We start from the raw sequence: 16,115 nt of genomic DNA, 5'->3' as shown, positions 1-16,115 counted from the left end.
TATCCTGGAATTCTATAATCCACCAATAGAATTCCATATTACAATAGCCGCAGTTCTTGGAATGACAATTCATTGAACAGACCCAAGTGCTGTTGGCATATAAATTAGCCAAACCACAGAAACCCTGAGTAATCATGAGCAAAACATAAATGTCTTAGTTCTAAGCCATTCTGAGTTTTCTTTGCCATATAACATTATCACTTTTTAAAAATAATTACCCAAAGAGAAAAATCTTAGCCAGATATATAGCTTTGATGTACAAAAATACATTTATTTTCAACAATTTCAAAACCACTGTCTTTTTTTACAGTAGAAATATTCAAATGGAACAATAAAACCAAGAACAGTATATGTACATATACTGTATATATAGATATGACTCATGCATTTGTATTCCAGTGTTTAGTACAAGTATTGCAATTGTCTGCCCCATTTAACCCTTGAAACAAAAAAGCAGGATATTCAGATATACTCTAAATCCTGACTTACGCTGTAACAAGTCAGATTTCTCTAGATCACATTCTCCATATTTCACAGAAGAATATGAGCAATATCCCACAAAAACAAATACAAAATTCATCCTTTCCTCCCATATATACACAGCATATCATTTTAAAAACAAGTGTGCACAGTTTGAGCCTGAACATAAAAAAAAAATGCTTACAGCATGGCTTCAAGTGACCCTACTAAAAAGAACGGATAGGTGCCAATGTGTGGAAGGGGCTGGGTACTGGAGAAGGGAATACAGGCTTTGGCAGCCGCTCACCCCAGAGGCAAGAACTATCTTAAGGGAACTGAAGGCAGACATTTGATTTTAAGGAAGTTGTGTAAATCTGACAAGCAAATAGCACAGCTTTGCTAAAATCATCTTTGACTAGTATCTTTAAAGGCTAGACCCCTAATTGGCCTGCAGGGTTTGCATGGATTCATGGCTCCACAAAAGCAACTTCCCTCACAACCACTCTAACTTTTCCCCTGCCAAGAGGCACCCATTAGACTTAACCTCGCACCTGGTAGACTTTTTGTTTATGAGCTCAGAACGGCATGAGAAGTCCCCAGAAATGTTTCTATAATATGCAACCAGAAATCAAAAAGGTTGCCATCTTTAGATTCACTATCTGGCTTCCTAAGAGGAAAAAGCTATTTATCAAGCTGATAACTATCCTCAACTGTCAGATTTTGGAGGAAAACCTCATTCTTCCCATCTGTGTCTCAGTTTGAAGTCTCTTGGGAGCACCATCTTGAAACTTTCTCCATGCCACTGATGAACCAGAAAGACTATACCTGTTCTATGAGGTCACTATAGTCTTCCTTTACCAATTGTCCCAAAGTAGCCCTCCCCCCACCCCCATTTATATACATAAGTAGAAACCAGATATGGAGTGGACACAGAGATGCAAGAGTTAAGAGTGACAGACAACTGGAAAGCATCCAGAGTCCAATAATTCAAACAGCCTGGGGGATTGGTCAGCTCTGAGGGTGACTGCATAAACCCCCACCACACACACATCTTTCTTTTTTCTGTTTTCTTTTTTACTAAACATTAAATTATTTCTTAGGAAATAAAAAGCTATTTACATGGTAATTATATACAGGAAGCCATCTGCAGCCTCACTATGGACATGCGCAAGACAGAACCTCTCTCATAACGGTGTACAAGCTTTCTATAGCAACGTCTACTCCCCACCAACCTGCTTCTTGCAGAACTAACTGAGAAACAGTTTGGATTGTAGGTGCATATGCCACGGAGAGCTGTGGGTGATTTAGGGGCACAAAGGGTTAATGAACAGCCAACCACTTAAAAAAAATAGAGACCACTCAGAAAAAGAGACTCCTGCTTTATCCGTGGCAGAATAAAGCAAGAGGGCTGTGAGAAGATGCATCCTCTGTCCTTAGCAGAAATATCGCCGTATACAGTTTTCTCCTCATTTCATTCCGATAAGAATGCCCTTGTCTCCCAAAGCTAAGCTCTAACCACTTTTAATGAAGGGGCCCTTGGTAAACAAAGGGTAAAAAAGACACTTCCATTTTCCCATAATAATAGTAATAATTATCATCAAAAATAAAACATCAGAAATATGGTGGACCACATGACTTGGTCTTAAACACTAGTGCAGTTGGGGATCTCCTTTGTGCTTTCACTGTTTGCAATGGTGGCAATGCCTCCTGCAAGAAAGAATACAGAGAGAGAAGGATGTAAGTTTCATACAGGCAGTCTTGTTTCTCTGTTTTATTTACTGCTGATAATAAGCCACCTTGAACAAATGTTTGATAGGAATGCATTAACTCTGACACCTATTTTCTCTATCCTACCACCAACTGGGCTGGAGCGATAGCACAGCGGGTAGGGCGTTCGCCTTACACGCAGTCAACATGGCCGACCCGAGTTCGATTCCTCTGCCCCTCTCGGAGAGCCCGGCAAGCTACCGAGAGTATTCGATATGCCAGACACAGTAACAACAAAGTCTCCAATGGAGACATTACTGGGCCTGCTCGAGCAAATCGACAATCAACGGGAGGGCCTTTACCTTTACCTTACCACCAACTGAATCACTGATGTTTTGTGTTTGCTATGACCCCACCACACACACACACACACACACACACACACACACACACACACTACCACCACCACCACCACCACCACCACCAACAACAACAACAACAGCACCACCACCACCATCACCAAGTTCAATGTAAGGTCAGAGAAGTGCACTGTCATATTTTTATTCTACCTATAACTTTAGTAAGGCTGCATGTACGGAACACCAGCTACTTGTCAGACACTGTGCAAATACATAATATAGTTAATTTTCACAACAGTCTTAGAATGGAGGAACTATTTTTCCATTTCAAAGATGAGATGGAAGCAACAGAGGTTCTAGACTGACTTGACAGAGAAAGAATATGATTCCAGACCTATCAGATGACTATTTTCAGCCCTTACTTAAAAGGGCATTTTGTGTCTTATTCATACATAGAGAAGAAATCCAATGTAATGGGGATCTGGCTCGATTCCTCTCCCACTCTTACCTCAGAATTTTCAATTGCAATCTATAGTTAAGGGAAACATTTCTGCCAATTTTATGTGGCCAAACAGTTGCAGAAAGGTTCTAAGATAAGGTCATGCTACTGAAGTCAGGTTTTTCTCCACTCTGCAGTCTGTTATCATCTGTGAAAGGCCCAGTAGTCTGACTGATCTTGTGTTCAATGACAGAGAACACAGATGCTCAGAGATGTCTGTATACATACCAATCACCCGGGTATCCAGCTCTTTGTCCAGCAACTCCTCGGGCTCCGTAAAGTCACTGAGTGTGATTTTAGGGGCATTTTCACTTTGGCTTACTGACCCAATCATCTCTTGCTCTTTGTCATGTTGAACTTGAGCATAGATGTTAATCCAGGGAATTTTCCTACATGGAGCAGAAGCAAAATCACATTAAGATCTCAGGACACGCCAACTTGTATAAGTGGAAATCCTGGATGGCAAGGATGAAAAAGCTTTATACAGGACAGAATAACATAAGAGAGGTAGAATGATAATTCAAATATGGTCTCTGGGACTTATAGGACACAGAACCAGAGACCATTGCCTAGTAGAGACTCAAATCATAGAAATATTGAGGAATATAGCAATATAGTTGATAAGATATACACTAAAACCCTTACAATATATGCCTGAAACTAATATTACTAAATATCTAGATTTAGAGATTCTATAAGTTTATATCATAGAGAGACAACAAAAGCATAGAAGAAATAGGTAAGAGGATGAAGAACCTCCAGTTCCGGGCACATCTCTTCGATTCCACTGTTCTTCCTGCATTAACATACGCCTCAGAGACCAGGGCCCTACAAAAACAGGATGGAATGCTATTTGAGTCTCCCAAAGAGTAATCGAAAGAGCTATGCTTGGAGTATCATGCTTCACTCAAATGAGACAAAGAATCCGGAGTTCTGACCTCCGTCGACAATCAAGAATCAAGGATGCTGTTTCGTTTGCCAAGGCATAGAAAATCAGATGGGTTGGACATGTAATAAGATTTGGAGACGAACGCTGGACCAGAGCTGTTACCTACTGGATTCCACGGGATGTCAAAAAACCGTGTGGCTGCCCACCTACGAGATGGTTAAACTTTCTCAAGACCCTGAATGATCAGTTTGAGGCTCTTCATGTTCCTAGAATGAGCAGACGCCATCAGGCTACACTAGCACGCGACAGGGACAAATGGAGGTGTTACTGGCACCCGCTAAAGCAAATCAATGAATAACAGGATGTTAAGTGATCAAGGGATATCATAGAGAAAGATTTCTAAGATTATATTAACTTAATAGTTCACATTAGCTCCTATGAGTAGTCAAGAAATGAAAAACTTACAGCTATTTTCAATGATCAGAAAACTATCCATAGGTCAAGTAAGTGCTTCGATAATTTCCTAATCTTTTCAATAAAAATACCTATATCTTTCTTTTAGGAGCTTGGAATGATTTAAGGCAAGAACTGGGGTAGCACTGTACTCCCGTTGTTCATCGATTTGCTCGAGTGGGCACTAGTAACGTCTCACAACAAATTGTGAGACTTATTGTTACTGTTTTTGGCATATTGAATATGTCATGGGGAGCTTGCCAGGCTCTGATGTGCGAGATACTCTTGGTAGCTTGCCGGGTTCTCTGAGAGGGGAAGAGGAATTGAACCTGTGTCGGCTGCATTCAAGGCAAGAACTAAGAGAATCTAAATAACTTTGTTCAAAGATATAAATAAGGGTACCAGATTTTAAACAGAAGCCAGACAACAAGGTTGAAGAAGATGGGTGCAGAAATCTTTTATCATTCATCTCCTGATATCACCTCACTATCTACTGAGTCCCTATGATCTGATACATTCAACCTCCTTTGGATTTCTATAGGCTAGAGCTTCTCAGAATTTAATGTATTTATATGTTACAAGGAACACTCTTGACATGTAGATTATGGTCATATAGGTTTTAATGTGATGGGTTGAAATCTTCCAAGCATCCAACTGTTGCTGATGCACCTGGCCATAGACCTAAGCTTTGAGTTGCAGATTTTATTATATCAAACTTTTCCCTCCTTGGAAACATTGAACCAACTGTTCTATGTGTCTGAAAAAAAAACTATCTCCACTCTTCTCATGATGATTCTCTTATTGTAAATAACTTGTCTTACAAGTCATTTCCAAGAATAGTTGCTTGACCACCCAAAATCTCCTGTAATATGTAATTATAGGACTATGCCTAAGAGGGAAATAAATTGTATGTTGGTATAGGTGATAGAAAGAGCAAGATGAATTTCTTGGGGGCTGAAAAGACAGTAAGGGGGTAGGTACTTCCCTCAAGATCAATTCCTGACAGCCCATATGACCGCCCCCACCAAAGTCCTGGCCTGAACACTACCATTGAGGGTCTCAGACAAAACCAAAATTAAATAGAAGCAATGTGCATTTCTTTTGCTTCCACTGGACTAAAAGTACCATATGAGCAGGGTTCGGCTTGACTCTTTAATTCTATATACTGAACTTAATATGGTACTTATTGTATGGTTTACAATCACTAAGAATGTACTAAATACATGCAAAGAGAAACCATTTAAAAGTCTTTTTATTTTTCTATGCTACATTCTCAAACCAAGAATACACTTTTATTTTACGTTTTTGGTCTAGAAGTTACTTCTTTTTTGTTTGTTTGTTTGTGGACCACGCCTAGCTGTGTTTAAGTCTTACTCATGACTCTGGGTTCAGGGGTCATCCCTGGCAAGGTTCTGGGAATCATCCGCAGTGTAGGGGATGGGACATGGTCAGCTGTGGACAAGGTAAGCACCTTATCCACTGCACTATCTCTCCTATAAAATACTTCTTTTACCACAGTAAGTAGAGGAGAAATTGAATGAAAGTCCAGACATTTCATGAAACTGACTAATGGCATAGATATTATTAAACTGAGACCTTTGACACCCACTGCAAGTCAGAACATCTTGTGCATTTCAAAAGGAGAATGATTGTGTCCTGCTGGTGCCAACTAGTGGCTTTTAGAGCTATAGTCCACTGCCTATTCCAACTCCCAAAGATTTATTAAGGTTTCTAGTACCTAATTCAGAAATCAAAAAATAGGCTTGAAAATGTAATAGTTTATACCTTTACTTTCACTTCTCTTTAAAGACCTATTATTTTATATTAAGAAAGATGTCCCCAAGGCTTGCTCTGACCTAAACCAGTTAAATATAATATATAATAACCTTAAAGTTATTTATTTTCTGTAGGACTAGCAAACAACAGGCTCTTTAAATGTGTAGAATTATAATTTCATGCCGACACTTCCTTCTTATCTAAATAGAAAGCTTAAGAACTTAGATTTATTCTGATCATAAAATAGATATGGCCATGACCATTGGGATTCACTGTAGTATTTATTACATACTAGGGAAATTCAACCATTACTTATGACACAATTCTTTGGATTCAAGGATATAGCCAGAGCACACTACTTTTTCTTGCCTGATTTCCTGACAAAAAGGCCCTCTAAGAACTTGGATAAATGTACCCAGGTGACAATCATCCACCTTATCCCAATCACTAAAAACAAGATTTTTTAAAAAAAATATTAAAAAATGTTTGGGAGGAAACACATTTATACCAGAATCTGGAGTATATTAAAAAGTGGTCAAATTGCTTCAATTTTGTCTCACATGCTACAGAATAACTCAGACTGAAATTCAAGATTTAACCTCATGTTGTTGGTAAGAAAGGTGAAGAATAAAGAAATTTAGACATGTCTTTGGCTACACACTCATGTAGACTTTAATAAGAGGAATAATATGCATAAACCCAGTTCACCTATGAAACTTCAGTTTTTATTCATTTTCTCCAAGTTGGCTCTGTCACAAGCCCATGAGGAAATTTACAGATAATTAAGTAGGCTTCACAATATGATGAAAAATTTGCTGAAGAGTAGTCTGGAAGAAATATAAGATCTCAAATGGATTTAAGATAACCAAAAAGTGAGACACATACATTTCTAGTTATCTTAGGTTAAAATTATTATATATTAGGTTAAAATTATTATAAAATTAAAATAATTTTTGTTTTGTTTGGGGGCACATCTGGTGATACTGAAGGCTTACTCCTGGCTCTGTGCTCAAGAGTAAGTAATTAAATATACTCAGTAACTCAGTGCTAGGAATTGAACTATGTGCAAGGCAAACAGCTTAATCCCATACTATTTCTCTGACCCATAAGTATTATTTTTGGTATTTCAAAATATTTTAGATACATCTCATGTATTATTCCCTTTTTGTATTATTCCCTGAGAGATCAGAAAAGTGCTGTTATTATCTAAGAACAAGATCAAATGTGGGAGTCATGATCCTGTTTACTTAAGGGAAGTTGGGACTCAACATCTCAATTCTCTTTGCCCTGTCAAGCAATCATGTGGGACACTGAGTCTATTCTCAGCTCCTGGCACATAGTTAGCACTTAATAAATTTTAATTTAATGACTAGGCGTTTTATTTTTATTTTTAAAATTTATTTTATTTTTAATCGAGATGCTATGGATTACAATACTATTTATAATGGTTTGTCATGCACATAATTCCAACAACACATCCATCACCATTGTACTCATCTCCCTCCTCTAAGAGTCTCAATTGTGTGGATCAGTTCTTCCATTATGTTACCTCACAGTATATCTTAAAGCTCCAGATATGAGAGATATCTGAATGAATAGGCGGTTTTAAAAGTCAGTGCCGGCAATTACCAGTTTGAAGGCTGAAGGCCAGCATGGCCAGTGATCTGGAAAAAGAAACAGAACTGCCCTTTTCTCCTTGATTGTGCCATTCACATGTTTGCTAGTAAATGAAGCTACTTTAATTTAAAGAAAGCTAAATAATACCAAAAAAACAGCTCCATGCCATACAATTAACTATTATATTGAGCAGTACAGTCCAAGGAGCATTTGCATTTACTGGACAGTAATCCAAGGAGCAAAGGCTACTCAGAAACAGAGAGAAGAACTCGAACTCCACTTGGCAGAAAGCTAGGCACCCAACCCTAGCTTTCCCTTAAACTGTAGGGGACTAGAATAGAAAGGGGGAACAAACAGAGAGAAGAACTCGAACTCCACTTGGCAGAAAGCTAGGCACCCAACCCTACCTTTCCCTTAAACTGTAGGGGACTAGAATAGAAAGGGGAACAACAAAGAAATAAAAGAAAATGCAACAATACCTTACAAAACAAAACAAAACAGTATTCTAAGAAAAAACTCAGAACAGGGAGTTTTAGAAAAGGAAAACTAACTGACTACTCATAGTTGATGCTGCTGTTTATTTTGTTTCTTGTAGTCTTATCTATGTGAGTCACTGTCAGGAATAAGAAGAGGCTGATACTTAATGACTACAAAAGTAGAATAACTCAAAGATTTCACTAACTTCCATGGATTCAAGCATTAAAATATACTCATATTAAGACTAAAGAGATAATACAGCAGGGAAGGTACTAGCCTCACACAAGGCTTACACTGGTTTATATCCCCAGCTCTGCATGTGGTCCTTCCAGTCACATCAGGAGTGATCCCTGAGCACAAATTCAGGAATAAGCCCTGACCACAGCTAGGTGTGCCCCCCAAACAATTTAAATATATCTATATGAAAAAAAACTGACCTTCTAGGAAGTTTAAGGGCATGGGAAGAGAATAGAAGACTTTCCAAATTACAAGGTAAGTAGTTCCTGGATTCAGAACAACCAGACACAAATGACTTTTGCAGAATATTTTTGGCCACTAACAATGGGGACAAGAGCCAGAACGTGATGAATTTGCTTTAGTTTGTCTTTAAGTCCCAGCAACCACAAGGTTTTCTAACGTTCAGAATCTTGAATGAATGGAACTGTGCTTTGTATGTAAGCAGAACACATCTATAAATAGGGGTGCTGAACTAGACCATTTAACTCGTCTATTTCTCTACTGAATCCTTGCTTTTAAATTGTGATAAGGAAGACTTTCCCTTCTCTTCAAAGAACACCAGGACCATCAAGAGGCAAGTGGTTATGTCTCAATACAAGCAGACAGGAACTCACATATTGGTCAATAAATGAAATAGGAAGGTAAATTCTACATTTTTCAGGGGTTAGTATTGAAAGATTCTTGACCTTTAGTATGCCAATATGCATAGCAAGTAAAACCAGAGTATTTTCAGCTTGAGACATACAGAGGTGGAGAGTTCAAGTGGTTGAGCTCTGGGTAGAGTAAAGCAACCTTATCACTGTTATTTTCCAAAATGCAAAAGACCTACTTTAAGGCCTCTAGAAAGACCTCCCAAAACCAAATCATGCTTTCAATATGGTATCCCCATCTATAAATAATTGATGACACTTTCACTCTGTCCATTCCTACAGAAGCACATCTTTATGCCATAGAAGGTTTTTTGAGCCTACTTCATGCATGCCAGTTTAGAACACATAAGGAACCTTTGGCAGACATGTTCTCCGTTATTTATAATATTGCTGTTATGTTGATTAGAACGTATGACATCTAAACCATAGAGAAGGCAGATTCAGTTGCCTAAGGTCACAATGGCTGAAAGCAAAAGTTGAGTATGTCTGATTTAGAGTTCCTACTCTAAACAATTACATGCCTTGAAGGAAGTATCACATTATTTGGATACTTTTATGAAATTTTATGTTTTTATTATCTGTTATTTCACCTCTCGTGGTCTTCAAAATAATTTCTAGACACATGTAATCCATTTGCCTTTAGAAAAAGAAAACAGAAAGGGGTCTAGTGGCTGAATATGGGTTTGCATGCAGACTGAAACACAGATACTAAATAGATACACTATTGTGTAAGAAACTGTGTCAGTAGCACTTTGCGCATGTGTGTGTGTGTGTGTGTGTGTGGGTGGGTGTACAGAACAGGCTTCAACTACAATTTTTCTTTTTAAGCAACTAGAATGGTCATTAATCTAAAGAAAAAGATCTCCTGAATATTTGATACCTTACTTGAGAAATTTAAATGAAGTTTGAAACCCCTTACATTTCACTTGAAGGATTAAATTGATTTTATAGATTATCCTTCACTGTCCTCACTCATATATCTAAACTTTGGATGGATTTCAGATTCATCTTTTTAATTTTTATTTTAGTGTGGTTTAGAATACATGTTTACAATAGTGTTTACACTTATGGTTTTGATGGGCAAAGTTATTGCTTCTTAAACACATTTTTCCTCTGACACTCAACTAGTCCTGATTTTACCCAATGATAAACAGAGCTTCCAGAAAATTTATGATATGTATTTGGAATGCATCTAAGAATATTGGTTACTGAATTATCAGCTCCAGTAAAATTAGGTCTGAGATTAAAGCTTAACACATACCTTTTAAACTTGTAGATCAGAAACACAGCCAAGCCAACAAATACCACTGATAGGAGCATAAGCATGGCTGAGCTGCTGTGTCCCGCACTGGAGTCCACTAAAGGAGCTAGGGAAGAGGAAAGAAGAGAAATGGTCAAGTGGAAACGATTAGCCCGAGGAAGTGTGTAGTTCAGAAAGGATGGAAGTTGATTTCCATTCTTACCCCATCTCCAGATGCCCTGAGTGCTATGTGACCACTAAAAGGTTATGTTATGAGAATAGTAACCCTGATTACAGCCTTCTAGGAACTGAAACTCTTCTGCCTGGGGAAACTTGTAGTTCTTGGTATATACTCAACAATATATGTGTTCAACTACTGGAATAGAAGGTCTTGAATATTCTTTCTCACAGGCTGATTTCCTGTCAATACAACAGCAGGTGATCCACTGGAGAACTTTGGGATAATTACTGATTAAATAATGATGCAATATTTCAACCTCTTCCTCTAAACTCAGGTTCCAAGAAACTTCTTGATGGTCGTATTTAGAAGTCATATCCAAAAAGCCTTATGTCAATAAGAAGGGTTAGAAAAAGCCTCTCCAGAGAGCTAGTGGAACCCAATGGAATATGCATTTTTAATTCATTTTGCATTTCTTTTAAAAATTAATCATTGAGTTGTTTTTTGTTTTACATGCTTTAGTGAATATATGCACATTGAAGAGATTTTAAAAATTATCTGATCTTAACTCACAACCAAGACACATGGGATCATAGAGAACCATAGAAATTAAGAAAGGCTAAAGAAATATCTAAAAGAATCCTAACTATTGCAAATTAAAATATCAATCAAGCCAAATGCCAAAGAAATTGTAAGTTTTCCCCAACATGACTGAGGGGATTCAAGAGCAAAACCACTTCTGAGAAAGTCCTCTTTCTACCACACAGGAAGTCTCCAGAAAGATGCCATTAACCTTTCTGAACTATTAGGGTATGAAAAAGTCCTGCCACAAAGCTATTTTCCGACATTCAAGGAGATGTATTTGGTAATTATCTCCTTCCTTTTCTCTCTGAATAACAGATCACCATACTTATTTTCTCCCAACTCCCCATATGTACTCACCTAATGTCAGCTGTGTGACATACACGATGACCTGAACCCCTGGCTTCAGCTCAAACTGGACCAAGTTTTGGTTCAGAGCATTAAACAACATTTCCACAATCTAGAAAGAATTAAAACACAACAATAATAATAGATACTCTATGGGAAAATATGACATGCGATAAATCTCAGGGAGCAAGAAACCCAGGTTCACAAGCAAAAAATAATCACATTCAATCAGGGGATGGGAGACTAGAAAATTTTTGTCACATTGGTTCTCCCACTCCAACAGTGCTTGGGAAACCATGGAAGTAGGCAGTAATGCTGGAGAAGAGAGTGAAGTGGAAAAGGTGAGTTCAAAATTGTAGTGAATTGGCTGATAACAAAGATGTTCAGCTCTGTGCTTAGTGCCTTTTGTTCACTGCATTACAACGCCCCATAGAAAGACCTGTGGTAGGCTCAAATGTAAGAACATCAAGCCATCATTAATTCTTTAATCTTATCAAGCAATCCATTTAGGTTAGAGAGGCACCTGCCAGGATTAAAGTAGGTCCAACCACCTTCAGTCCTGCCCTCCCATACTATGAGACAATGGGAGGCAAACATCAAAGCAGAAGCTGCCTCCTTTTTTATGGGATAATTTTTCTCTTTACTTTTCCCCCAGCAAGTCTCTGAACACATAACATCGATTTAATCACTCCGTAATTCCCACATGAAAGCTAAGGCAGACTTGGGCTGTTGTCCCTAACTCTTATCTCGCAGTGCGTGCCTTAATATCACAGCTGCTATTCATCACCGTAATTACCTATTTATCTAAATGGATGGATATTGTAGCTTCCAAATATAGTTCACACATGCCACTTGCTATTTCAGAATAAAGAGGTCTTGTAAAAGTGATGGATGCACTGAGATGCTGAATTTATTTCAAGCCAACTTCAGCAGCCCAGAGACATGGACTGCAGTGCACCACATGGCTTGAGAGCTACAGATGGACATGAGGATGCGGGGACAGTGGAAGACGGACACAGAAGATGCTGAACAATAATCACCTGGTGGGGAGCTAAAGTGTTTGAATCATGCTGGTGTTCATCAGTCCTGACTTTTCTCAACTCAGCATTGTGAGAAAGCCGGGAGAGGGAAGGCGACTTGTAGGATGTCGCTGGGAGGGGCAGGTTGTGTGACAGGGATTTCCATGAGCTCTGTCGGCTCCACTTTTGTGAGAGTGCATGGAATGAAGGAGCAACAAGCCCATTGGAGAACGACAGTAAATACCAATTGCTTTCAGTAATGCAGCTTTCAAAACAAGTCAGAGTGAGAGAAGGCAATCCATCTCTCTGCAATGAAAATGACTGCAAAGAAGTTCATTTTCTCCCCAGAAGCAGAACTTAGACCAGGAGCTCTAAAGATAAGAAGCACATTTCCCAACAAATAGATCAGTAAAGTCACTTCCCTCTGCCTCTCCTGTCTCTTATTCCCCTGTAGTACATCACAAGGTGGGAGCCACAGCCAAGGGGGGGGGGGGGGGGGGACATTGATATTTGATATTTGAATGAATGATGCCAAGCTGCCATTTCTTGTTGGGTGGTTAGGTGTGCCGCCGTGCTCATCCTGGGTAAAGCTGGTGACTCTTCCAAGGCTGAGTGTTGGTCAGTGAGTAAAAAGCTGATGGGCCCAAGGAAAGAGCTTGTCCCTTTTCCTGGCTGGCAATAAAGTGGTCCTAGAATTGGGGTGCAGGAGCAAGAGTCACCCAAGTGTTCTATCACTTACTTGTTCCAGGTCACCTTCATTGCCTTTCCGCCTCTCTGTCAGGTTTTTGGGAGGGAGGATAAAGAGCTCAGCGGAAGTGGGAAGTCCAGGAAACACAGCCACCAGGATCTGCTCCTCAGGGACGCTGGTGACCTGCAAAATGGATTAGGCAAAAGAATGAGACCCCAATGGATCCAGCTGCCCCACCTTGATACAAGGAGCATCAATCATCTTCCAAGTGAAAGGAGCAAAATATCTAAACTACCTTACTGGAGGGGTGCCTGAGGTGCTCAGTGAAGCATGCAGTGCAGTGCAGTGCAGTGCAGTGCAGTGCAGTGCAGTATAGTGCAGGATATTGAGGCTGGGGCTCCTACATGCAAAGCAAATGCTCCAGCCATTTGAGCATCTCCTCAGCACCCTCTAATACAGTTTTTTTCAAATGCAGTATTTTAGGCACCCATTTCTATATACACACAGGTTCTCTGTTTGCTCTGGAACTGCAAGGGTAAAGAATGCCTGATTTTGCCACCTCCTCTGCTCTTCTAGACATTTCTTTTGAAAGTAAAATATTAACAAATGATTTTCAAAGTACTGTCTGCTAGAAACATCTGCAAAAGCTTCTCCCCTATTTTCCATTTTCTGCACTCAAAGAACTGAAATATGAACACTCCGGCGGCATAAAAGGAATAAGAAGTTATAAACAAATTTGGGAAGATGCAAATGGGGGGAGGGAGCAAGGCAGAGACCTGCTGTACTTATTAAAGCAGAACATTTTTAAAGTTAAAATTGCTAATATTAGTAAGGCTTTAGTGAAGAGACTCCCTTATTTCTTACTGGAAGCTCTAAAAATGGATAGATATTGCCAATTTGTTTTCTATAAGATTTACATTAAGCCCATAAAGATATGCATAGTCTTCACTTAGTAACTGTAACTTGGAGAGTTTATCATAAAGGATCTTAAATATAGAAAAGGCATATACAGGAGAAATATAACACTCTTTAAAATAGGAAATAAATTACAATAATTCAAAATTCTTAGGTAAATAATGGTATAGTTGTTTGATAGGATGATATTCCACCATTAAGATGGTAATCAGTACAATAAGCCAACACAGAAATATACTTAGACCTGCTACATTCTGATCTACTCTCTTCCACTCCTTTGGTTATAGCTCTATAAAAATACAAATGCAGAGAAGTAAAAAACAAAACACTAAAATCATTGAAATGCTGAGATTATGAATGAATGTTCCCCTTCCTGAGTGTTTGGTAAAAGAGTTGCATTACTTTTCATAAAAACTTACTTTTGTAAGCTTCTATATGAAGAGAAAAAAAAGTTACTCTCCCTTCCTTCATATGTCTCCTGTAGATCTTTTGTACAGAACCACCTCTTTGGCTAATGCAAAATGATACATTATATTTAACTTGGTTGAAATGTTCACCTCCTCCAAGAAGTCTCTCCTGATTTTATCTCTGCCTGCGCTGGTCTCCTTCCCTTCAATATCTCATCCAAGATCTTCCAGCTTCATTTTCCCACCAAATTCAAGATATTTAGATAATGGCCATTCCCTATGTCATCTGACTAAAAGTAGGTTCTTGCATATGTGTTTGTCTAATATGTTCTCTAGGTCTCTTGCGGCATCTTCATTGTTCTGGTGATGCCTGACAGAGCAAAGATTCACTAAGAAGTTTTCTGATGAACTGAATAGAAGTAGAGGTTTAGTAATTTCCCATTTGCTCAGCTCTAATTCCTATTTGGAACTAGGTTTCCAGATTGGAGTTAAGTCCCAGAGATGTGATAAACAAAAGCAATGGCACTAACTTGCAGAGGACTCTCAAAGGCCAGGATGCTGAGAGTCCAGCCAGAGGGAGGAAGCCTGGGACCCAAGGCAGTATTGCCAGAGACATCTTAGTCTCTGGTGTGACCATTACTGAGCAGCCAGAGTCTCAGAGTCTATGTCCGAGAGGGTAAAAAGGCCCAGAACTAACCAACAGGGAAGGTGCTCACCCAATGGTGAAAAGGGGGTGGTTTATTAGAGTCAGACCTGGTGTGACTCTTTTTCTGAGATAACAGTGGTTTCAGGTATATCAGTCGGGACGCTCTGCAAATATTTTAGAGACGAGTGTCCAGACATTTACTGGCAGCTGAATAGAGGGTCTGAGTGAGACCACATACCTTAGAACTGCTGTGGTGATTTCCCAGCTGCCTGGGGGGAAGTTGTGTGGGATGAATACAAAATGATCACTTGATCTGATGAAGTGAACAGACTCATGTCACCCCATCCAAAGGGACAAGTGGGTGACAGGGCCTCATGGGATTTCAGGCCCAGGTGCCAATTGAAATCATCGAATATTTATACTCAATATATTTATAATGATTACCTATCTTAAATTTAAAAGCCAGTGTATTTTTACTTAAGACTATCACAAAACATAACACAATTCTGAATGCTTCACAGGCAACAGCATAGGAGAGCAGTCTTATTTTTTATCGCTCTATAAAAATGGATTTGAAATAGTTTTTCTTTTAGACACCTCCCCACAGGAATACTTTTATATTGCTTTCTTTTGTTTATTCTTCATCCTTTCTGTCTGCTCCTTCTCCATGGCCTTCCTTGAATCTTCCTTGTCTCTCTCGGGAAGCAATAGCTTTTATGTCTTTCCCGCCCCTCAGCTCGCCTAGGCAGTCAAAGGCCTGCTACAACCCCAGGGCACACATCTCTCCCTCAGCATGAACCTCTGCCCCATATTCAGATTGCTATTTCCGGATATCTTGGCTTTTACCACCCAATGGTTTCTTGGAGGCTCCAAGCTCCAATGGAGATCAAACTAGTGTTCCTCAAACAAACGTAACTCCCATCCAGATCAACAATAAGGCTATCGCTTACCTATTCTTACCATCAGAAA

At 39.1% G+C, this 16,115-nt stretch overlaps 1 protein-coding gene across 1 annotated transcript in view; it reads right to left on the bottom strand.

Moving 5' to 3' along the window:
* Nucleotides 1-244: 244 nt before the first annotated feature.
* Nucleotides 245-16,115, bottom strand: part of SORCS3 (sortilin related VPS10 domain containing receptor 3) — a 638,571-nt gene continuing 622,700 nt past the window's right edge. The window contains exons 23-27 of the mRNA XM_056120660.1: nucleotides 13,230-13,361; nucleotides 11,484-11,583; nucleotides 10,385-10,490; nucleotides 3,253-3,413; nucleotides 245-2,166 (exon numbers count right to left, since the gene is read on the bottom strand). Coding sequence (XP_055976635.1) covers nucleotides 2,102-2,166; nucleotides 3,253-3,413; nucleotides 10,385-10,490; nucleotides 11,484-11,583; nucleotides 13,230-13,361 — 564 coding nt within the window. The 3' untranslated portion in view covers nucleotides 245-2,101. The remainder of the gene's footprint in view (nucleotides 2,167-3,252; nucleotides 3,414-10,384; nucleotides 10,491-11,483; nucleotides 11,584-13,229; nucleotides 13,362-16,115) is intronic.

This window comes from Sorex fumeus, unplaced genomic scaffold (assembly GCF_029834395.1).
Source record: "Sorex fumeus unplaced genomic scaffold, SorFum_2.1 ptg000043l, whole genome shotgun sequence".
NCBI lineage: Eukaryota > Metazoa > Chordata > Mammalia > Eulipotyphla > Soricidae > Sorex > Sorex fumeus.
This window is presented reverse-complemented; position numbering and strand designations above follow the sequence as displayed.